The sequence below is a fragment of the Primulina eburnea genome, chromosome 1 (assembly GCF_022965805.1).
Source record: "Primulina eburnea isolate SZY01 chromosome 1, ASM2296580v1, whole genome shotgun sequence".
Taxonomy (NCBI): domain Eukaryota; kingdom Viridiplantae; phylum Streptophyta; class Magnoliopsida; order Lamiales; family Gesneriaceae; genus Primulina; species Primulina eburnea.
The window spans coordinates 6083470-6107458 of record NC_133101.1 but is presented as its reverse complement, the minus strand read 5'-3'; the positions used below and the strand labels follow the sequence as shown (position 1 = coordinate 6107458).

Genomic DNA, 23989 nt, shown 5'->3' with positions numbered 1-23989 from the left:
AAATTGTAGATCAAATGATTTTATATTTTACCGATGCTTTTTTAGACTAGAGGTTTGCGCGAGCATTTGAATAAAAAAATATTACATTAAGTAGATTTTTATATATTATATTTCCACACTTTTTGACGTTAAAATTTGTATTTCTTTTAACCTTAAAATAAAGGTAAATCGAACCAATTCAAAGGACAAAATAAATTTAAAGAAAGTTATCAGATCAAAATCTTTTTTTTTTAAACCATAATTGCCATGCAACAAAGAATTGTTGGATTGTGATTTCAAAATTCATACCCATTTTTAAAAATAAGTATTTAATTGAATATATTTAATTTTTATTTTTATTTTTATTTTTGAATTGAATAAATGACAGTAAACTTTTGGGACCATTGGATGCCATACATTTGAAATAAGATTGTGGACAATTAAAGCTATTGAATCATATATGAATCCATCGTATTTCATGAGATTGCACCCTTGACAATGACACGATCATTTTCTTACTTGACTTTTCCAAAAAATAGATTAATACTCTAATTTACCAAAATTCTAATTAAATATTGAATTAAATTTGTTAAAACTTTAGAGACCCATATATGTACACATTAAATTGAGCAAGATGACCTATGGATGCGGTATAGCGATAACAAGTTTAGAACGAAATATTGAGTTCGATATCGAACTGTAACAAATCTCTTCCTGAAAAAAAAAAAAATTAAGTAAACTCCAACGTTACATGAGCTATAATCACATCTAGATTTAACCATGGGACAATCTAGAGCAAGGACATCCGGAAATCTGTTTTAAAATTAAATGTCTAAAAGAATTGCATCGAGTATGAAAACAATTAAGACTCGAATCAGTTATATTCGAGTTCAAGTCGATGATCAAAAGTTTTAAATTTTTTGGCTCAAATTCTATTTGAATCCAGTATCGACAAAACCCTGCAGCTTATATTTTGATCCTTCCAAAATAAACCCCTTCATGTTATCCTAGCCCTATCCATGCCTCACATAAGCCAATGCAAGAACTACTTGTCTCAGTTGGGCTGTACCTAAGGTCCTAAACCTTCTTGTGTAACAACTTATTCTGGCTACTGATGGAAATTGATGACCTTCCCCTGTTATGGTTTTTTGCGTGCCAGGGGTGTAAATATTGGGTTATCTTGGGCATGTGAGTTTTTCGTAACTTTCCAAATGGTGATATGTATTTCTGTATTTAAACCAAGAGGTATGGAATTCACCCGAATTTTACATAGGTGGGCATGCCTTTAATGATCAACTTGAGGAGAAAATCAAAAGTGATAAGCCTCACATTTCAGAATGATTTAATTAACAAGTTACAGTTTTCATTTAATATGGCTTCTGAATGAAGTCTTTGCATGTCTTCATAACTGGGTTGTGTGTGAACTGACCTTTTAGTGAATAGACTGATGCATTATTAGAAAATGATAAATGAGAGCAGAGGGTTGCTTCAAACCATTTATTTCAGTAATTAGTGGAAGATTGAGAGCTTCTGAAATATAAATTGGTTTGTGAAGTATATTTACATCATGCAGCTCGTGCACGTATATTGATTGTAACAGAGGAGTTCATGAAGTAAATGGCGAAAGTTCCGGGTTGTGTGAAGGTTGACGGATCGCTCGAGTACCAATGGAAGGAGTTGCGATTCACATTGAAAGAAGAAGCACGAGATGTGGAAGCATTTTGTAATCAGCTGCTTCAAATGGAAGAGGATGCCCTCCACAAAATCTCACATCTCAGTGGCTTATGAGAATTAAAGGTATTATCTGTTTACGTGCATGTAGTGTGCCCTTGTAGGATTATGTTTGTTCCAATTGTGAAGGGTACATTTCCCCTTCTTAACATTCACCTGAGAAAATCTCTGAAGTTTATTAAGCTTCTAAAAAAAATAACAGCATCTATCTCCTGTTATTTAGTAAAATCTTCTTAGAAATATTTCTTAGCCTTTCCAAGGAATTGTAATGGCTCTTATGTGGTAGATCATTAATGCTTTCCATTCTTCGGATTTGTCCACACTATTCTAGAACTAATACTTCCTCTTCGGTATGAATAATTCTCCGCCCTTGGATCCATCAACACCATTAACACATATGGCGGACCTCGCGAAAATAAGCGTAGCCCATATATATATATATATATATATATATATATATATATATATATATATATATATATATATATATATTTATGCTACATGTTAACTCTTCAATTAATTGAACTCTGATGCTTCGAAAAGTTTTTTTGAATAGGGGTACTGTGTTTGTTTTTTAAAAATGCAAGGTTTTAAATGTAATTAATTTTACACTAAGTGATTTTTTGGTTTTTCGAATTTTTATGAGGTGCTGATAAAATCTACCCTACCTTCACGCGCAAAAGCACATGAGAACAGAGAAACAGAGTTTCCTGGTTTTCTACCTAATTCTCTTTCAACAGGTACTCAAAAACCTATTTCAAATTTTAGACTGAAATTTGAACACTTGATAAATATCTTACCAGAGTTTCATCCATGCAAGCCAATAAGTCCAATTCTAGGTTTACTGCTTTAGAATTCATAAACGAATTTTTTACCCCTAAAGTAAACCCATGTTTATTAAACACAAAAAACCACATCTATGGCAAGCGGGAGAGGCCAAGATCTTGAAATACGATAGTCTAACGAGATTGAAAAACGCACCAAAAAAGTTATATCCAAAAACCAGTAAGTGATCCTAGAAGAGAGACATAAATATGGGCATCCAAAACAAATGATGCAATTTGTTTCATTAAACCAGTTAAGCTAATCCCTCAAATTCCAAATAGCATCAGCACACTTCAAATTCCACCACATTTATTAAGCCTCTGAAATATCAGGTTGACAACCAGATTCTCAAGCTATTTTCAAGAACCAAGAAACCATCACCAAGTTCAGCATAAATGATGCAGAATCAAGATAGTATCTACCGATACATGATAAAGCTAATGTTGAGATATCAGTGTAGCAACATTGCAAGTAACAAACTTTTCTGCGCCGGGCGCTGAAAATATGCAACTACTCAAATTTCTTGATAAGGGAGAGGTCATTCAACATCTTCTCAATCGCTTCATCATCATGTGCACGTCCTCTCGTCTTGATTGTTGGAACCATAGCTATAGCCTCCTCTACCGTTTCTGGGCAGAGGTTCCCAAGCACACATAGCTCAAATTCAGCTAGCTGATATCTACTAAGAATTTCTCGAACTTGTCTGACAGCATCAGGATTTTTATAACGGCTGAAGCGCTTCACATATTGCAGTGATTTCTCAAAAACCTGTGACATTTGATTCATTGGGTCCTCGGACATCTGCTGAAGTTGCTCATACTTATGTTCAAGAATCAGGGAAACTTCACAATTCATTAGGCATTTGGCTTTCAAAAATTCGTCGGGTATCTTCAGCTCAGCAGCATTTTCTTCTTCTTCTCCAGACATAGTTCAATCTTCTATCTGAACCTGTATCTCCCTTCAAATTCCACTCATATTTAGTTTAAAACCCAAGGGTTTCTAAGCTGAAATAGTCCATTTTCACGAATCTAATTAATCAACTCATAAAACACATAATCACAACCATAACGGTGTGGTCGCATCCCAAAAATTTAATATTTAAGAAGGTCCCAAAATCTATTCAGTTCACATTCTTTCACCTCAACAGAAACAGCCCTAAATCCAAGAATTTACCATAAACCAAAATAAAAGCATATTTTGACAGCCCTAAATAATATAATCAAAGACATGATTGGAGAGCACAACATCATCCCAAGAACAGTCTCAAACTGAAAAATCTACGTTAGTACGAATTCGAGCTCGGTTTACCTTCCATCTTAAATTAAATCTGCCCTATTTAAATCACATTCCACAAAATCTCAATTAACCCAACAATCGTCATGAATCGATAAAAGGAAACTGAACACTTGCAGTAATATGTTCACAACAATAACAATAGCACATATATTTTCCCCGATTCGAAAAATAACGAAGCCCCAATTTCAAATTAAGGGTCCGTAACAGATATGAATATGTTTAACACTTCAAGGTATCAATCGCACATCGCATCCTGTAAAAATCAGAAGAGAGAATTCTAGTAGCAGTTTTTGTCCCTTACCTCGTACGCTCTCGCTCACGAAAAAATCGGCCGGCTTGACGGCGGAGAAATACGTAAAGAATCGATCAAGGGAAATTAATAGGTGCAAATACCATTTTACAGGGAAAAAAACAATAAACGCAGTCGTTTAATTTTTTCAAGATCTTTATATTCTATTTTGTGAAATTTTAATTTTAGTCCCATAAATTAATTTTTTTAGCAATTTATGTTATTTCTTTTTATGATTACTCGTAAGATATTGTCATATCTACGTTGTCCTAAAAAATATAATGAGAATATCATTTAAAAATAAAAACTAAATTAATAGGAAAATCAAAGATAACGGAATCAAACATCATTTAATTTAAAAAAAATTAATAGAAAAAGGGACTCAAACTTAAATGTTATAACATAAAAGATCAAAATAATAATAATAATAAATAGCTTACATGTTTTAAATTGTAGTTTTCTCAAATAAAAAGATGTCAAACTCCTTATGTAAAATTAATTGTTTTTCCCCATAAAAAAATAATGGCTTTTTTAAATCATTTGTTTTTAAAAATTAGGCATATGACTTTAAAAGAAATATATAATAACAACAGTATGTTTACCAATCCTTATTTTGAAAAAATCCTGTTGATTTTATAGAAGAGTTTTTTGTTTTATTAATTGTCATGGCATACTGATTCAATTTGCCCAAATTATAAGTGGTCAAACGTTTTGCTTGGTGTGGAGCGGAAATGAGTCGTCCATTAACCTCTCTCGTACTTAACAATATAAGCGAAGGATATTAATAACCGTCGCTATATGAAGCGACGGATTAAATAAAAAGACCGTCGTTATATTAAGCGACGGTTCGGCGGATTTTTAAAAAAACCGGCGCTTAAAAAGCGACGGTGTTTATCGCAAAAATCAATATATAGACAGTGTTTATCCGTAAAAATCATAAAAAAAGTACCACAGAAAACGTAAAATTATGTAATAAATTTTCTGTATAAAAAAAATTTAAAACCTGATTTGTGCGAAAATTTGCAGCTCCCACGTAGCGTTGGAAGATCGCATCGACCAGCAAATCTACGAGATAAATACGAAAAAATGTTAGTACAAAATAAAAAAATCGAAACTTCGAAAAAATTGATAAGAGTTTAACATCTAACCATATAGACGAAATTGTTTAAGAAAATGATCGGGAAGGGCGGTATAAAAAGAAACATAGCGACGGTTTATCAAAAACCGTCGCTATATAGCAACGGTTGTGAAAAAAACCGTCGCCGATCTAATCGGCGACGGTGTAAGAATACCGTCGCTATTATAGCGACAGATTCATACAACCCGTCGCCGATTTAGATCGGCGACGGGTTTTTCATAACCGTCGCTATTATAATTCGTTACGATTTTATTAAAAACCTTAGCTTATTTAATTATGCGACCGTTTTATAAAAAATATACATGAAATCGTCGCTATTTTAACGACCGTTTTTAACTAAACCGTCGCTTAATTAAATAAGTGGTTATAGATACTTGAAACCTTATAAAGATCTAACGAACCTCTCCAGTGGAAGCTTCTTGAGAATAAGAGGAAGATGCATCCTTCACTGAAAAGAAACCAGAATTTGATTCTGGCTGCTGGTCCCCAATGATATTAGAAAAGACCCCTCCATTGAATGCTTCTACATCAGCCAACGCATCATTAGTTGTATGTTGCAAAGATAAATTTGACGGCCTTGAAACACCAGGAGCAAGTTTTATTTCTCTGCACCAATCATTCTCAGAGCTACCTTCCATCTTATCCTGATTTGTTTTGGCATATGCACCAGGGGTATTATTTTCTGAGCATTTACTAGAAGAGTAACAACTCGATATCTCAACACTAGTTGCAATCCGTAACATGGAGGAACTCATAACGGGAGAAGAAAGTAGGTCACAGCCACTCCCACTTCTGTTTTTCAAGATATCTTGTTCCTTGTCCATTTTGCCACCGTTCCCAGCAGAAAGACTCTCTTTAGTTGTTTCAGATTCAGAATGGTGAAGATTTCCACTGCGGTCCTTCTCCCAAACTTTTATGTGGCCGATATCTAGAAGAGAAGTAGAATCAAAATTTCTACTCTGCTTACAGGATTGAGTGCATAAAGCTTCCATTTTAACATGAGTTTGGCCCCTCCCAGAAACTTCAATCTTTTCAATTTCTTTTTTTATCTTCTGTCTTTCATAATTTTTCTTAAATGTTTCTTGCCCCAAAGAGGACTTATATAATAAAAGACGTGAACTGTTATTGAACTTCCTATGATAATAGACACCTGGACAAGAAGGGAAGAACGCCTGAGACTTGTTTTCTAAGTAATTCTGATCTTCACTTGCTGGCCTTGATAAATCTTGTAAATTGCTTCTGCATCTTCGTTGTCTAGATGTTCTGTTCGTAGTTCGATTACGATCAAAAAAGCTACGCCTGAGTGGCTCCATATCATTATCAAACAGTCCTTTATATGCCAAGTCACAATGATTTCCACTTTCAGGCCTTAATGACTCTCTGATTTCTGATCTAGAAAGTAAATCCAACTTTGCAACTCCACAATAATTTGTAGTCTTCTCTAACTTTGGTGTACACCTTCTAACACAAGGAGAAACGTAGGATTTATCTATCACATCAGACTGGATTGTAAAGAAATCATTTGTGTAAACAGTAGCAAGGCTTTGATCAGTAGAAGAACTGTTGTCAAGTTTCTGAAGATATCTTAGGACATTCCCTGGGGCACCATGCTTGCCGTTTGTAACAATTGCTTTTCTGTCCTCGTGGCTGGCTCTAGATGTTGAATTTGACAACGGAACAACTGCAGGCTTTTCATTTGAGATGACCATTTTTACCGTCCTAGTATTCTTAGGTGTGTGTTTGTCGGGAACAAAATGATTTTTGTCCTCGAATATTTTTACTCTGCAGGCACGCTTCACTCCCTGCAACATCTCATTATTTGTCTCTCTTGAACGTCCAATACGGAGTGAACTTCCCTGTCGTATGCCTACAGAAGCAGACTTACAGACATACCCATGAGATAGTACTCTTTGATATTTATGGAGGGGCTGCTGATGGGGCAGTTCATCAATGCCCATTAATCTAGCAATGACACTATCAGACACAAGTGGTTGCCGTCTCTTTTGGCAATTCTTTTCCATCTTGATCAATAAATTCTGCTAAAATTTCATCAATGCAGAAGTAAGTTAATAAACAGAAACGCTTGAAATAAATGATTTTCCAATCCAATAAACGTACAATAACGGTATCAAACATCGGTTCCAACTATTAAAATTCGACAACAAATATACATGGTCTCGACAAACTTGACCCTCACTTTTTTTCACCAGTGAATTTCTAACATCAACGATGAGAAGAAAGGATATCACCTATTGCCACACATGTTAACTGTCAACAATCATCAATATTGGCCAAGAAGGCAACAAAAATTGATAGTAAAACACAAAGGAGATTATAACTTCTTCGGTGAGGACGAGACGACGTCAGCAAACACAAAACAACTAAAGAAATCGAATATCAATTTGTTGTTACCATTGAAACTATAGCATTTTAATAAAAACTGTTGGCAGCATTTTTCGAAGAAGAAAATGATAGCCAAATTATTCCTACATTAGGAATGCCGTTATATCATACATTCAAACTGCACAATATTTTGAGTAGCACGTATGGATCACAGCACAGTGTTTATTTCAAAATGCAACAAATAATCTGGAAAACATCTAATGCGATCAACCAACAGTTAGGAGCGAATCGCAACCCGAGTTAAGCATCAATTTACACAAATTTATCAATTTCATTCGCGGTAATAACAAGTTCTATTTCTTACACTTCAATTTTTTAAAAGCATACACTTACAAAATCAATCTGTCAGAATCCTACAAGAGGTGACATCACAACAATACAAATCGAACGCTACATGAAATAACTACTCCCAATCGAGAACCATTGAGCTCAAACTATAAAAATAAGAAATTCTTGAATTTGAACAAAAATAAGAGCTTCAACTCAATCAATCAACATAGAGAAGCTGGTAGTGCTTAATAAGTAATAAAAAGAAAATGATGAAATAAATAAATGGCAAATCAAAACAATAATCGAAGGGAACGCTCACCACTTATGATCGTCGATGAATGCCTCCTCTAATTATCTGTATCCAAATTACATCGGATTAAAAGTGTGAAAAAAAAAAATTCGAATTCAAAAGCAATTGAAAGATGATACGCGTCCAATATTAAATCTTCGATTGTGATCAATTATAATAGTTGAATTCATACCGGCGAGTGTGGTTTCCATCCAAAATAAGAAACTGAAACTGAAACTTGATTCTGTTTTCCAACACGGGTGGAAGTACGCGCCGCCACTGATGTGGTCAACGCCAAATTTGCGCCAATGGAGACGCGATTACTTATAAATGAGCCCATTTCAATTGATTGGAGAAAATATTTTAATATTTTGAATTTTAAAATAAAATTCATTTTCGATGAAGATTCGAGCTCCAATTATAACAAAATTTTCTCTTAATTTTTAAAAATTTAATTAAATATGTTGAATGAATTAAAAATTTTGGGTTTGACGTCGTGATTTCGAATTTTTCATTCTGAAATCATATCCTTGCAATTTCTCTAACACATAAAATTTGACTTAGTTATACTCTTCTGAAATGAAATTGTAGATCAAATGATTTTATATTTTACCTATGCTTTTTTAGACTAGAGGTTTGCGCTAGCATTTGAATAAAAAAATATTACATTAAGTAGATTTTTATATATTATATTTCCACATTTTTTGACGTTAAAATTTGTATTTCTTTTAACCTTAAAATAAAGGTAAATCGAACCAATTCAAAAGACAAAATAAATTTAAAGAAAGCTATCAGATCAAAATCTTTTTTTTTAAACCATAATTGCCATGCAACAAAGAATTGTTGGATTGTGATTTCAAAATTCATACCCATTTTTAAAAATAAGTATTTAATTGAATATATTTAATTTTTATTTTTATTTTTATTTTTGAATTGAATAAATGACAGTAAACTTTTGGGACCATTGGATTCCATACATTTGAAATAAGATTGTGGACAATTAAAGCTATTGAATCATATGAATCCATCGTATTTCATGAGATTGCACCCTTGACAATGACACGATCATTTTCTTACTTGACTTTTCCAAAAAATAGATTAATACTCTAATTTACCAAAATTCTAATTAAATATTGAATTAAATTTGTTAAAACTTTAGAGACCCATATATGTACACATTAAATTGAGCAAGATGACCTATGGATGCAGTATAGCGATAACAAGTTTAGAACGAAATATTGAGTTCAATATCAAATTGTAACAAATCTCTTCTTGAAAAAAAAACTAAAATTAAGTAAACTCCAATGTTACATGAGCTATAATCACATCTAGATTTAATCATGGGACAATCTAGAGCAATGACATCCGGAAATCTGTTTTAAAATTAGATGTCTAAAAGAATTGCATCGAGTATGAAAACAATTAAGACTCGAATCAGTTATATTCGAGTTCAAGTCGATGATCAAAAGTTTTAAATTTTTTGGCTCAAATTCTATTTGAATCCAGTATCGAGTTTAAGTTCAGCTCGAAATTTATTTATTTAATATATAATTATGTTTTTAATAAAATATTATAAAAAATAAAAAATCCTAATCTCTAATCCAAGGTTGGATTGTTATAGTTTTTAAAATTTCCTCATTTTGTTTATCATTACCTTTCTCTAGTTGTACACGCTCTTAACAACGACGATATTACCGGCTTAAGGCGATTCAGTCAAGTTTGCCCTATGGGCGACCTCCTTATCCTTGTTGATCTTGTTTTTTCCTCTTTTTGGACGTTAGCTGCTGAGTATTCACTGCAGAGTTCTTTTTGCCCACCCTTTTGTCTTATTTTGTTTGATGTATTCCGAGGTACCCGCGGTTTTTTGGCATTTTGTTTTGCTGTATTCCGGGTTGTCCTGTTGTAGTATGTCATTATTTTATGTTATGATGTTAGGATTATGTAGCCTTTTCTGCGGAGATCTTGGCATAATCTCCCTCCCATTAAGTTTTTTTTGTACTGCTATTTTGTTGTATATACTTGTAGAGGTCCGCCTAAGCCCCGTTTCTGGTGGTGTTTCTTAAAAAAGAAACTTTCCTCATTTTGTTATAATTTGGTAATTTTTTATATTTTATAATATTTTATTAAAACTCTCATATAATTATATTATTTAAAAAAAATTAAAACTCTTAAATTATAGAACAAAATAATTTAAATTTGAGTTCAGTTCGAAAAAATACAAACCAGGCCAAGTTCAATCAGATTCAATAATTTTGAATACGAATAATATATTAATAAGCGTGGAACTATAGGAATATTACAGAGGGTTAGCTCGCCATAGCAACAACTGAATAAACCTTCGCCGATTAGTGTCAGCCCACGGATTGCGGGAGCAATCGAGGGAACGAATCATGCTGAAAGGTGGAAAATCTTCAGTCTTAACTCTTGCAGAGAAATGCAAGGTTGGTGATATCCTCAAAATTTTATCAGCTGATTCGAATATTCTTAGTCACGGATGCTACTGTTGTTTTACTCGCAGAATATATTGGCTTCCAATTGGAAAGGTAGTCTTAACTCCATCAAAGCTGATGCCAAAGGAAGGTATGCGCATGATCATTGTCAAATTGATTTGCCATGTTTTTTTTCATTTGGGTGCTTGTGCTTTTTGTTCTTCGATGGCCTCCCTTACATTGTTGTATTCAATCAGCAAGGAAGAGATTTACACTTCGAAAGTGAAATACTTTGTGAAGAAGGGGAAGCCATTTATATGGATACCTGAGAAGGACTTGCATAATGTGGTACACATCATTTTAAGTATTTCTTCTTAGGTTTAATGGTTATGTACTTCCTTAAGCCTGCGTTTAGTTGCATTTCTGGAATTTTGTAAATTTTACACGTTTGGAAATATGTGATTTTTCATTTCTTGATTGGAATTGTAACTGTTCTCTGGGGAGGGTTGTGTCTCTTCATATGTTCTTCTCATGAAGAACTTATTTAAGAAAAACACTCAATTATCTGATTCCTTTAGGAATTTGTTGTCCGAGGTAATATTGTTGTGCAATGGGAATTCTTCCTTTTAAATAAACATGTCAAAGGACTTCAACAGAGATACTTGGTTTCCATTGGGATATATAGGTATGATATTGCAGTTGATGGGATGATTTTGTTCATTCAGTTTCTATCATAAATAAGAATTGACTCTATTTGATGCTAAATTTGAGCTTGCAAGTTCAAATCACGATAACTGCTGAAAAGCTTAATGAGCTTTCATATTAAAGTCTTTCTGCTCCGTCTTTATGAAGGACTAACACCCCTCCGTGCATGTCGTAAGCTATTTCAGTTTTTAGCAGTTGGTACATGATAGAAAGTGACTATAAACAGAATTTTATTGGGAAAACATCATCCAGTAAAAAGTGAGATTCTTGGTCAGGCATTACTTATTTTGAGATTAAGATTTTTGTGCTATGCTAGCTGTGCACCTATGACATTTAAAGTGGGTATTGCTGTGGTTTGATCATGTGGAAGTGAAACTTATTCCAGGAGGCAAGCGTAGTAAGTTGAGGATTTCCATAAGGTATCCGAGAGAGGCAAGTGTCTGATCTTATATTAGGCCATAAGAGCTTAAGTAAAAGGAAATTGCTTTCAAATTGGGGAATACATGATTGAAAAGCAAAGCCTATCGTTTGTAGTGTCTTTCCCAGTGTTGTTAAAGGATGACCTCGGGTGCACCAAGCGCAAGTCAGTGCGCCTGGAGATATATCCCGGGCACATTTACGTCAAAAGTTGCGTGGTATCTGAGGTGCAAGACGCAGCAGGCACCTTTTGTCCTATTATTTTTTGTTTTTCTCCACACGAAATTTACAGTTTTGACAAGCATATGGTTTGAAGGAGTCTGTAGCCCACCCTAAATTACCAACCTCTATAAAAAACCCATCCTCTAGAATGGTAGTGGAAACTTTACCTTGAAGGTTGTGATAGGCAAGATTGATAACTTTGAAGTATGTGCAGATGCTGATTGCAGTCTTCCTGTTCTAGAGAAAATGTAACAATCCTGGAGAAGTTGAATCAAATTCTGCTTTCATATTTTTCTTAATTATGTTGCAATGCCCAAAAAATGAGTTCCTAAATATATTGCACATAATCTAAAAAAAGTTGTAAGACACCGTAATTACATGCAGAGAGAAGGAAGCATATTATGTCTGTTTACTTACGCTTGTTAATAAGATTTTTCTTGATCTAAATGAAGCAAGCTTCTGGATAATGTGGCTTAAATCTCTTGTATAGTTCTTGTACTCATTCTTCTGTGTTTCAGTCATGTATATTATCATCAATGCAGAGGAATACAGATGTAAATGTGCCTGTTATTATACTGTATCATTTTTTGCACGCTTGAATTGATTTTTTAAATTATTACTTTATCCTCATTGCTCAAAAGACTGGTTTTGTGGACTTGACCAATCATTTGGACAACAGAAGAAACAATTTAAGCAATTCCTCTTGGAAATGAGGAAAGACCAAAGGCTGCCAATGTTTATAAAAGGTGTTTCAAATTCCAAGATATTAATTGTGAAGTTGCAGTTTCTGCTGCATACAGCTCAGGACATAGTTTTGCTTATCTTGCCATCTTGACAAAAGACATGAGATTCATCAAGAGAAGACAATAGGACCATAATGCATATTTTAATCTTCAAGCATAGCTTGCGTGTTTATCAACTTCTTGGCTCTTGCTATGAGTGGTTGATTTTAGCCTGTTAATCCAGTGTTAAGCTCTCCTTGCTTAAAAAATCTTTCTTTTTTCAGAATGTTCTTATTGATGAACGCAGCTCTTTTGCCGTATCCAGTCCATTTCCTGGTCCACTTGCAAATCTATTGAAGTCAATAGAGAAGGTGCGAGCTTAGTTTATCATTCTTGGACTCTAAGCTTTTTAACTTCTAACATGGATTCTCTTGATTTTTATCCTTATTTGTGTTTTGGCATTTGTTCCCGGAAAATGGGCTTTATGAACAGAAAGAAGAATTAGTATGTTCTTGCAGTTTTTGTATGAATGAAGTAATTCTATACCTTTCTGCATTTGTGAAGTAATATGGGGAGGCTTGTATTTCGTAATAACACAAGAATATTTATAGCCTTTTGTGATGCAGCTACCAGCTCGGGTTGCTTTGATGGGTGATACTGTCCGACTTACTGAGGAAAAGGTAAATAAAATTTAAGAAATTTTAGCCTATATATGACACTTCAGTAATATGCTACCTTTCAATAATATTTTGTCTGGATCTACATTCATGAATCTTGATACCTCTCCTGGTGCACATGATGCAAATGCTTATCCAAAATTTGTTGATCCATAGTTTGACCAATTTGTCAAGAGACTAGAGAAATGCTTGCTCTTCTTTTTGTCTTCCTCAGGCCAAGTTGGTTACTGAGAGCATCAGAGAAACCCTATTAGCAGACCAAAATGCTGTTAAAAACTCAAGCTATTCAGTTTCTGGAATATTGAATTCATCCTGTGCTGGTCCTGTGCCTCGAAGTACGAACCTCCTGGAATTACTTGAAGGCAATGAACAATATTCTGTGTACAAGTTCGATATGAGGTTGTGAATCTTTCTAGACGTTAATTTTCAAATATTTTAAAATTGAATCGGCCAAATCAGGTCATGCTTAGAGATCATTCTCGAGTCATATTTTATTGGTGTAATTCGACAAAACCCTGCGGCTTATATTTTGATCCTTTCAAAATAAACTAGACCCCCTTCATGTTATCCTAGCCCTATCCATGCCTCACATAAGCCAATGCAAGAACTACTTGTCTCAGTTGGGCTGTACCTAAGGTCCTAAACCTTCTTGTGTAACAACTTATTCTGGCTACTGATGGAAATTGATGACCTTCCCCTGTTACGGTTTTTGCGTGCCAGGGGTGTAAATATTGGGTTATCTTGGACATGTGAGTTTTTCGTAACTTTCCAAATGGTGATATGTTTTCTGTCTTTAAATCAAGAGGTATGAAATGTACCTGAATTTTACATAGGTGGGCATGCCTTTAATGATCAACTTGAGGAGAAAATCATAAGTGATAAGCCTCACATTTCAGAATGATTTAATTAACAAGTTACAGTTTTCATTTAATATGGCTTCTGAATGAAGTCTTTGCATGTCTTCATAACTTGGTTGTGTGTGAACTTACCTTTTAGTGAACAGACTGATGCATTATTAGAAAATGATAAATGAGAGCAGAGGGTTGCTTCAAACCATTTATTTCAGTAATTATTTGAAGATTGAGAGCTTCTGAAATATAAATTGGTTGGTGAAGTATATTTACATTATGCAGCTCGTGCACGTATATTGATTGTAACAGAGGAGTTCATGAAGTAAATGTTGAGGATATTGAGGAGTCTAAAGCCGATTCTTTATGTAAGACCTATTTCTGTAATAGACAGTCATTATGCCCATTTTTTTCCATTTTATTTTTATGCTAGTCTTCCTTCTTGCTTGGATGTATTAAATCTAACATCGGTGTTGTTTAGCTCACTTTTCAATGAGCTTGATTGATGGAATTAATCAGAGTGAAGTGAGGCGTCGAGCTCTTGTGCTTTTCTGTATCAATTACCTGAACATCAATGCAAAGGTAAGGTGTGAATTTTGTTTTGTTGATAAATTTGATGAGTACATATCATGTATGACATGATCATTCAAAGATCATTGACATCCACGAATTTCTTGTGATTCATCCACTATCTTTTTGGCAGAGTTTAACTAACTTGTGGTTTATTTGAAGGATGCCCTACTTCTTTCCTTGGATAGAAAGGGATTTGATGTACTGGCGAAAGTTCCGGGTTGTGTGAAAGTTGACGGATCACACGAGTACCAGTGGAAGGAGTTACGATTCACATTGAAAGAAGAAGCACGAGATGTGGAAGCATTTTGTAATCAGCTGCTTCAAATGGAAGAGGATGCCCTCCACAAAATTTCACATCTCAGTGGCTTATGAGAATTAAAGGTACATCTGTTTACGCGCATGTAATGTGCCCTTGTAGGATTATGTTTGTTCCAATTGTGAAGGATAAATTTTCCCTTCTTAACATTCACCTGAAAAAATCTCTAAAGTTTATTAAGCTTCTAAAAAAAATAACAGCATCTATCTCCTGTTATTTAGTAAACATCTTCTTAGAAATATTTCTTAGCCTTTCCAAGGAATTGTAATGGCTCTTATGTGGTAGATCATTAATGCTTTCCATTCTTAGGATTTGTCCACACTATTCTAGAACTAATACTTCCTCTTCGGTATGAATAATTCTCCGCCCTTGGATCCATCAACACCATTAACACATATGGCGGAGCTCGCGAAAATAAGCGTAGCCCATATGGTCCAAGTGTATCGATAGGAGGAAGAGTGAAACTCTGGATATACAGTTCTACGGTATGAATAACTCCCCACCCTCGAATCCCTCCACACATATGGCAGACCTCGCGAAAATAAGAGTAGCCCATATGATCTAAGGGGTAGGTGTTGTTCGGAGGAAGAGAAACGCCTGAAGTAAGAATGGACAAATTCTCGTTCATCGTATTTTGCCTGTAATGGCTTTTCTTCGACAAGTTTAAAATACATGGTGGCGGAGTTATCGTGGTAGCCTATAAAATAAATGTAAACAAAATATTTATGAGCTTTTCATCATTCTAAAATCTAACAATTTTGTGAACAAATTTTTTTCTATTTCGTCCCGAAATATCTGAAGGCTCGATTTATCAACGATTTTTCTTTCTAAGGTCTTCTTGACATATGAAAAATGTCTTATTTTGTAGGTGGGAACAAAAATCTTTACCACCCTTTAAAAATGGAATGAAATTAAAATCTTGGTAGACTCTTGGGTAGACGAATACGAATCGAATCGAGTCAAATACGAAGATTTTTTTTGGTAAATCAACATTTTATAATAAAAGAATGTAATGGATAAAAAAAATGGAAAAAGTAATGGATGGTGATAATCTTGTCAAATATAAAATTTTGAAAGTCGAGTTGAGTGCATTTAACACGAAATGGACTGTAAATCTCATTTCTCTTGATATAATAGCATCATTTTTTTGCTTAAAATTTCACACATTGTTTATTACAAAAACCGATTGTATGGGAACGTTGTTGCAATGACACTAGTTAAATTAAAACCTAGTCATTGCATCATTCAATATTTATTTAGGCAATGTGTGAGACGGTTTCACATGTCGTATTTTGTGAGACAGATCTCTTATTTGAGTCATCCATGAAAAAATATTACTTTTTATGCTAAGAGTATTACTTTTTATTGTGCATACCGGTAGAGTTGATCCGTCTCACAGATAAAGATTTGTGAGGCCGTCTCACAAGAGACTTACTCATTTATTTTTTGATTGTTAAATTTTGCATTCCCATAAATCACCCTCATATCCAAACATTTTTAACTTAGCTGAGAATTATTTTTGAAAGACTATATTTGGAGCTTCAACCATAGATTGATGGGCTAATAACTTTATTTTAGTGCATGTTTTGTATCAAAAAGTAACTATTTTCGAAATAAACCGAATTGATGGAGTAATGGAGAGTCCGACGTATATTGTCCACCGAATCAACAAGTGTTGAAGGGTTGATCAAGGAAAATAGTCAATTTAGTTATCTAAGTTGTTGCGTTTGCGGTTTTAGTTATCTAACTTGTTAAAGTTGTGTTTCAGTCATGCAACTTTGATTTTTTTGTTGGTTTTTAGTTCTGTTTTGTTTGAATGCTAACATGAGTCACGTAAGCTATCCGATGACTTAGGACTAAAACTAACAAAATGCAAAATTATAAGACTAAAACACAATTTTTATAAGTTAAATGACCTAAAACAGGCTGATCACGTGATTAAATTTTTCTTTACAGTACTTTTTTCACCATATTGTTCACTGGTTTTTTACAAAAGTTTTCTGTACTTTATCGTTGGATATATTGTGCAACTCGATCTAGATTGATAGATTTAGCTCGTCAGACTGAAACGCAACTCGATCTAGATTGATGGATTTAGCTCGTCAGACTGAAACGAAGTCGATCGTGTGAGGTCCAAAGCCAAAGAGAGCGGGGGTGATCAATATCGAAATAGGATACATGTGATCCGTGGACTCCTCCTTTGGATACCGTGAATATGAAGAAAAATTACTCTCGCTGTGTGTGGGGGAAGAGATAAAGAAGTCATCTAAGAGCTGTTCAATATATAAAACAAACTGCTCCAATGAAATTCAGGCGTTAAATTTAGCTTTTATTTATTTATTTTTTAAAAAAGATTGATTTTTTTTTTTTAATATTTAGCTTTTTATTTAATCTAAGCAAAAGGGCATAGTTTTTTTTAGGGGGTTAATATGGTAATATAGTTGTTTACTTCTATTATAGAGCAGACACATGTGGATAGGTGGTCAAGGTCAACCATTCTTTATTCGAAATTCCAAACAAGTTGGGTTGAGATATTAATATTTAAAACAATTTTATTGATTGTTTTACTTAAACTATTTTATTGATTGTTTGAGACGGTCTCACATATCGTATTTGTGAAGATAGATATTTTATTTGAGTCATTTATGAAAAATATTATTTTTTATGCTAAGAGTATTATTTTTAATTGTGAATATATGTAGGTTTGAGTGTTGACCCGTCTCACAGACTAGGATATGTGATACGGTCTCACATGAAACCCACTCTAATATCCATGTGAGAAAGCGTGTCAAATACAATTACTATTTTAATCGAGTGACAATGGACGACGAAAATTAGTATTTAATTTTTAATGTCTTAAAAACACTTGTCTAAGGCATGAGATTTTTATGATGTTTATAATTTTAAAAATTAGTATTTAATTTTTACTGTCTTTAAAATATTTTTTTTATTACTTGAAAACTTGTAGAGTTTGAAGCTTGACTGCACAAGTAAACACACTTGAATCTCCCAACTCATGAAATTAAAAGGAGCTTGTATAATGTATCTTAACAAAAATATTTATGATTTAGTAATCGTTCTAAAATCTAAACAACTCTGTGATTTTTTTCTCTTTCTATATCATCCCGAAATACGTAGTAGAAACCTTACATTTTCGACGAATTTTCTTTCCAAAGTCTTTCTTAATTGAGGGCCGGAGAAAAAATCTCGATCACCCTTTTAAATTAAAATCTTGGTAGACTGTTTCCACAAGACAAAGGATGAAATCCATTTTTAAACTTTAATTTGATATTAATAAATTAAACAAGCTAAGCCATCTATGACATCAACGGATAAGCTAGAGCTAACTGGCGAAGACCGATGACTTTGTGACAAGGAAACTAATTAGCAAATCCCTAATTTTCTTATATTGTTTTAAACACGTACATAATGTCGGTAGATGAGATCCTACCTATCATGTGGACCCTACTCTCACTTCATTTCAACGGGTAAGATCTTGCCACACATACAATTTCCAAAAAAAAAATGGGTCCTATATATGCATGAGCAAATCTTGGCCATCCATCCTATCATGAGGACAATGCCCACATGGGTAGGATGAAATAAACCCATAATGTCTTCCCTAATATCCCATTAGCATTTTGTATCAACTTGACAAATCAAGAAAATAAATGGGAATAGTTTGTTCACGAAACCTATGGGATGTTTTCATATATTGTAGGACCGATCGCTTGCCGCTTTACCAAAAGCTATAGGTAGTGGTAATGGTGCAACTCAAAATTTTTAAATCGCACAGCAGCTCAAGCATCACGGTTCGATCGCTTTACCAAGCAAGGACAATTATTGCTCCCAACAATCTCTCTCCCAATAATTACACTCCTTGCAATCAATGAGAATTGAATCACTGACCTTGGCTTTGATACAATTGTAGGACCGAATGCTTGCCGCTTTACCAAAAGCTATAGCTAGTGGTAATGGTGCAACTCAAATCTTTTAAATCGCAAAGCAGCTCAAGTACCACGGTTCGATCGCTTTACCAAGCAAGGACAATTATTACACCCAACATATATATATCCTCTGTCATGTGTGACGGATCGGGGGATCATGATTTCACAATTTCAACATTAATTTTTTTAAAAAAAATCAGACAATTAGCAAAATCGTCTTGTAAATTGGTCCCAAAGATTAAGCACTTATCAGCTTTATCAATCGAGACATGATCTCGACTCTTATGACAATGAGAATTAGATAATATTTGTCCTTTACCAAAAATTATAGTTAAGACCAATTTTGCAACTCAAATATATCCAAGCATGAACAAATGTCGACGTCCAAGCATATTTTTGGTTTTATCCTTTAAATTAGGTCTTAAAACCAGCAGTCTTTTTAACTTCTAATTATTTTTTCGGTTAGAATATGGACATGATTCCAAATATTAATAACTATTTCCTCTCTTGCCACACTCTAACGAAAAAGAATAAAAATTCAATTTTTTGTTAAAAAACAACTTATTGGAAAAAAAATCAAATTTTACATTCTTACATTAAAAACAAAAACTCAAAATATATCAACTTATAAGATCATCATTGTAGTTTTCCTAAATAAACAAATGACAAAACTTGTGTGAGACGGTCTCACAGATCGTATTTGCGAGACATATATCTTATTTGGATAATGTGTGATTTTTTTATAGAAAAATAATAATGTAACTATATTACATGCACATATTTGTAATTTATAAGATAATGTATGAATTTTGAATTTATTATAAAAATATTATATATATTTGTAATTTTTTTTGTAAAATAAGGGTAGAATGGATATTTAAAAATTAATTAATTTTTAGTTGGATAGGTTAATATCGTCCTTTGAAGTATATATCTTATATAATTTTATAAATTGTATAGATATATTATATATTGACAATGACGTTATGGTTAACAAAATATAACGAGTTTCTTGTCCAGAATTTCAAAATTATTAGACTTTATTATAATTTTGTCACATTTTTAAGACTTTATTTTTATTTAATATATGATAACTTCCATCGATAAAAAAAAACTGTACGGATTAAATGTTTGTTAACTTTCCAATGTATATATCAAGGATGAATCCCGACCCTAATTACTTTTGGTCTCTAAACTACTGCTTTATTCATCGTTTTTCCCCCAAAAATACGGCAATCCATATTATCATTTTTTTATTTAAAAAACTGAATATAATAAAATTAAAATAAGCTTTGAAGCCAAAAGTAAAAAAAATTAATATAAATTTTAAATTCCACGTATACGTCGTGGCATGAATTTCTATGATTTAAAATATTAAATATGCACTCTTATTAATTACTATATCTCATTCTTTTTTCTTCTTGATTGCTATAACTCTCTGCTTGGAATACGACAACAAATTGCGCTTATACCGTTGTACGATTTAAAATATTGTAGTTATATTGTTATCACTGGTACAACTTTTAATATATAAAGCCACAAAATTCTTATGAAACCATCAAATTACCCTAATTAATATCAGCTTTCTCGAAATAATTCAAGGAAATAATACCCAAATAAAACAAAAATCAACTCTTATGTACGTATTAGTACAAACTTTACTTACTTGGTTAGGTACGAAAGTTTCAAAGTCGTCGACTGATACACACAAACATAGGTCTATAAAAGGAGGCATAAAGTTATGGATATGATATATATAACACAACACTTATAAATCAAATCATCTCACATATATAACTCGGAAGGCCGGAGAAATGACACCGCCGCCATCGACAGCCGTTCCACCTGTGGTGGCGCTTGCGGCTCGGATGATCACTTTCATTTGCCTACTGGTTTCAGCTGTCGTCATGGTCACCAACAAGATCAACATGATCGACGCCGAGTCGATCAAGTTCAGTGACTTTTATGTTTACCGGTTAGTTTTCATTATTTTTTTAAATCAAATTTTACTTGAACAAACCATATTATATATATATATATATATATGTGTGTGTGTGTGTGTGTGAAATTTATTTATTTATTTTTGAAATATATGCAGTTACATGCTTGCTGCGGCTGTGATTGGAATAGCCTACACACTCCTACAGGCTGCACTCACATTGCTTCATGTGCTCACAGGAAACAAGATTGGGGGCGATGGCTTACGAACTGTTGACTTTTTTGGTGACAAGGTTCGAAATACAATTTATTATAATCTTTTATATTTTTTAGAAATTAATTAAAACTATTTTTGATTAGATAAATTTTTATTAGAAAATATATATAATTTTTAATTAAATTAAAATTATAAATTCTGCTTCTCATAGGAATTTTTTGGCGACAAGATTGGATATTCATCTCACAAAATTGACTTGTGAGACCGTCTCATAAATTTTTTTTGTATATATCCAAATATTTTTAACTAACTAGAGGTTTTTTTTTATTGAGTGACGTGAATGGTTTGTTACAATTGGTTCTCCATCATGATTTTAATTTCTTTAAAACTAAAGTTAAGGTTTATTGAAATTAAGTATTATATGGAAACCAAATAAAATTATATCGATTGCAACTTAGCTATTTTTACCAACATAAATAATTTTATTTTAATGTGGATTAATTTTACACATGAAACATAATTAATTTTTACCTCCAACCAACCTAATATTTTAATTTAAAATAAAAATCTTAAAATATTTCTACCATTTATTTACAAATATTAATCATCTCTCATCAAATATATAGTGATAAATTTATTAATATAATATATTAAATTTATTTATGTGGTGTCATTACAAACTTCATATATTTCTCAGAACAACACAGTTAAATTTATTATTTCAAGTATATTTTATATGAACATAGTGACATCAATTCAACAATTGATATCACGTAAAAACCCTTATTCATATAAATATTTATCGTACATGCACACAATACGTGCGACGTCCATAGACACGAAAGTTTCGATATAACTACGAATATAATACGACTGACCATTAAATTATTTGTCTAGCTATTTTGATCATAATTTGTTTGAGCTCCATGCAGGTAGTTTCCTACTTATTGGCAACTGGTGCAGCCGCATGCTTTGGGTTCACCGTAGATGTGAAACGGCTTAACGATGCTTCGGAGAATGTTGCGGGAATTGCTGGTAACACAGACACTGATAAATTCCTGAACAAGGCGAATGCGGCCGCTGCTGTCCTCTTCGTTGGATTCATATTTTCAGCACTATCATCAATTATTTCTTCATTGTCTCTACCAAAAAGAGTCTGAGTACGTACAAGGGCAGAATATATATATATTGTGATATATTTGTTTTAATCTCCTTGCAATATCACCTCATTTTGGTAATAGTTTCTTATATATAGCGTTACCCGAGTTTCAATATTGAATTTTTTTAGGTGGAAAAAAGTACTATTTTGTTCTTATATTTTGTTTCTTTGGAGTTCTGATCTTTGATCTATGTAATAAAATTTCAGTATATATCTTGTATCTTTCAGTTTTGACAATTTTTAGTTATTTTCAATTGGATTGCTGATGTTATTACTCATGTCACCGTCGCATCAGTGTCACATTGAAAAAAATAAAATCGCAAAAGAAAAAGATATAGCAGACATTAAAACTGAAGTTTGACGTCATAGATGACAAAAATATTAAAGAAATAAATAAACATGACCAAAATTTAAATTTTCTTTATTTAATTTATAGTTATTTTTAAAATAAAAAATCAAAGAGATGTTTATTTATTTTTTCTAAAATCAAATTTTGATATCTATATAAGCCATATATCGAGCAACGAGTACAAAGAACTCAGTTTAGTTCACAAATTGTATAATTTCGATAATGTTCCCAACCAAATTACGTAATTTATTATAATTTTTAACATGGAGTTAATATTTAATTACATGCATAATACGTGATTTTGAAAATACAAATATATAATTTATATTACATAAAAATACTGCTATTATTATTATTCAATAAATAAAACATTTAAGATATAATATAAATCAATATTATAAATACCATTATAAATATCTATATATTACTATATTAAACTTGAGGGATAATATAGACAAAATTGCTGTGTGGTATAACCAATTGTCAAACCATTTATTATAATTATCGATCATATCACCTTTATTTTCTTTGATAAAATAAATATCTATTTTATCCATCTATTCCACAACAAATTACAAAATCAATCATATTTCACGAACTAATTAAATTTTTTTGATGAAATTGAAAAAAACATTAGAGTGTATAATAAACCTACAACAAGTAAGCTAGTTATAAACTAAATATTGTACACGTGATAATAATGCAAGATCAACTCAACTAATATATATATATATATATATATATATATATATATATATATATATATATATATATATATATATATATATATATATATATATATATATATATATATACTAGTCACTCTGCACACGCGGTGCGTGTGTACAATTTTTTTTATTATTATCGATGGACTAAATTGAAATTTGACAAATTATTGAGGGATTAAAGTGATATTTGAAATATTGAAATTTTAAAAAAAAATAAAAATGTTTGTTAAATTTTAGAAAAACAAAACAAAAACAAAAGTGTAATATCTATACTATACTAGTATTTAACCCGTGCGATGCACGGGATGATATTATTAAAAATTTATTATTATAAAAAATAATAGATATTTAAATTGTAAAAAAATAATATAATTATAAAAAATAAAAATAAGAAATTATTTTTTCGCTAATTTTGAAAAAATTTCTTAAATATAAATGTATGTCGATTAATTGCGTTACCCTAAGGCAATGACATGGTTCTTATCGTGTTTAAAATATTAATGTCGACCACCAACCTAGATA

The 23989-nt window shown here is 32.4% G+C and overlaps 5 protein-coding genes across 7 annotated transcripts in view; 2 read left to right on the top strand and 3 right to left on the bottom strand.

The window, feature by feature from the left end:
* Nucleotides 1–4268, bottom strand: part of LOC140824397 (DNA-directed RNA polymerase II subunit 4) — a 35344-nt gene extending 31076 nt beyond the window's left edge. Inside the window, exon 1 of one of the 2 annotated variants that reach the window (XM_073185993.1) lies at nt 4133–4268. The gene's annotated coding sequence lies outside the window, so the exon portion shown is untranslated. The remainder of the gene's footprint in view (nt 1–4132) is intronic. The other variant, XM_073186001.1, reaches the window with a different exon arrangement.
* On the bottom strand, nt 2807–4265 carry LOC140824388 (DNA-directed RNA polymerase II subunit 4). The gene is made up of 2 exons (XM_073185981.1): nt 4133–4265; nt 2807–3493 (listed from the first exon to the last, which is right to left on the bottom strand). Exon 2 carries the CDS (start codon nt 3460–3462, stop codon nt 3046–3048), a length of 417 nt encoding a protein of 138 aa, XP_073042082.1. The 5' UTR covers nt 3463–3493; nt 4133–4265; the 3' UTR covers nt 2807–3045.
* LOC140824367 (uncharacterized) lies at nt 3356–8551 on the bottom strand. Its single transcript, XM_073185964.1, has 5 exons — nt 8414–8551; nt 8251–8286; nt 5660–7294; nt 5124–5185; nt 3356–3483 (listed from the first exon to the last, which is right to left on the bottom strand). Exons 3-5 carry the CDS (start codon nt 7277–7279, stop codon nt 3474–3476), a joined length of 1692 nt encoding a protein of 563 aa, XP_073042065.1. The 5' UTR covers nt 7280–7294; nt 8251–8286; nt 8414–8551; the 3' UTR covers nt 3356–3473.
* Nucleotides 8552–10494: 1943 nt separating this feature from the next.
* On the top strand, nt 10495–15812 carry LOC140824374 (uncharacterized). Of its 2 annotated transcripts, XM_073185974.1 has the most exons (10): nt 10495–10661; nt 10739–10800; nt 10907–10997; nt 13000–13086; nt 13342–13395; nt 13607–13791; nt 14526–14608; nt 14722–14822; nt 14973–15194; nt 15460–15812. In XM_073185974.1, exons 1-9 carry the CDS (start codon nt 10611–10613, stop codon nt 15183–15185), a joined length of 927 nt encoding a protein of 308 aa, XP_073042075.1. In that variant the 5' UTR covers nt 10495–10610; the 3' UTR covers nt 15186–15194; nt 15460–15812. The 2 variants fall into 2 exon arrangements, with proteins under 2 accessions (XP_073042075.1, XP_073042070.1); XM_073185969.1 differs by lacking the exon at nt 15460–15812 and having other exon boundaries at nt 14973–15431.
* Nucleotides 15813–20827: 5015 nt separating this feature from the next.
* Nucleotides 20828–22601, top strand: LOC140824320 (CASP-like protein PIMP1). The gene is made up of 3 exons (XM_073185925.1): nt 20828–21051; nt 21175–21307; nt 22164–22601. The coding sequence occupies exons 1-3, from the start codon at nt 20891–20893 to the stop codon at nt 22389–22391; spliced, it is 522 nt and encodes a 173-aa protein (XP_073042026.1). The 5' UTR covers nt 20828–20890; the 3' UTR covers nt 22392–22601.
* Nucleotides 22602–23989: the final 1388 nt, after the last annotated feature.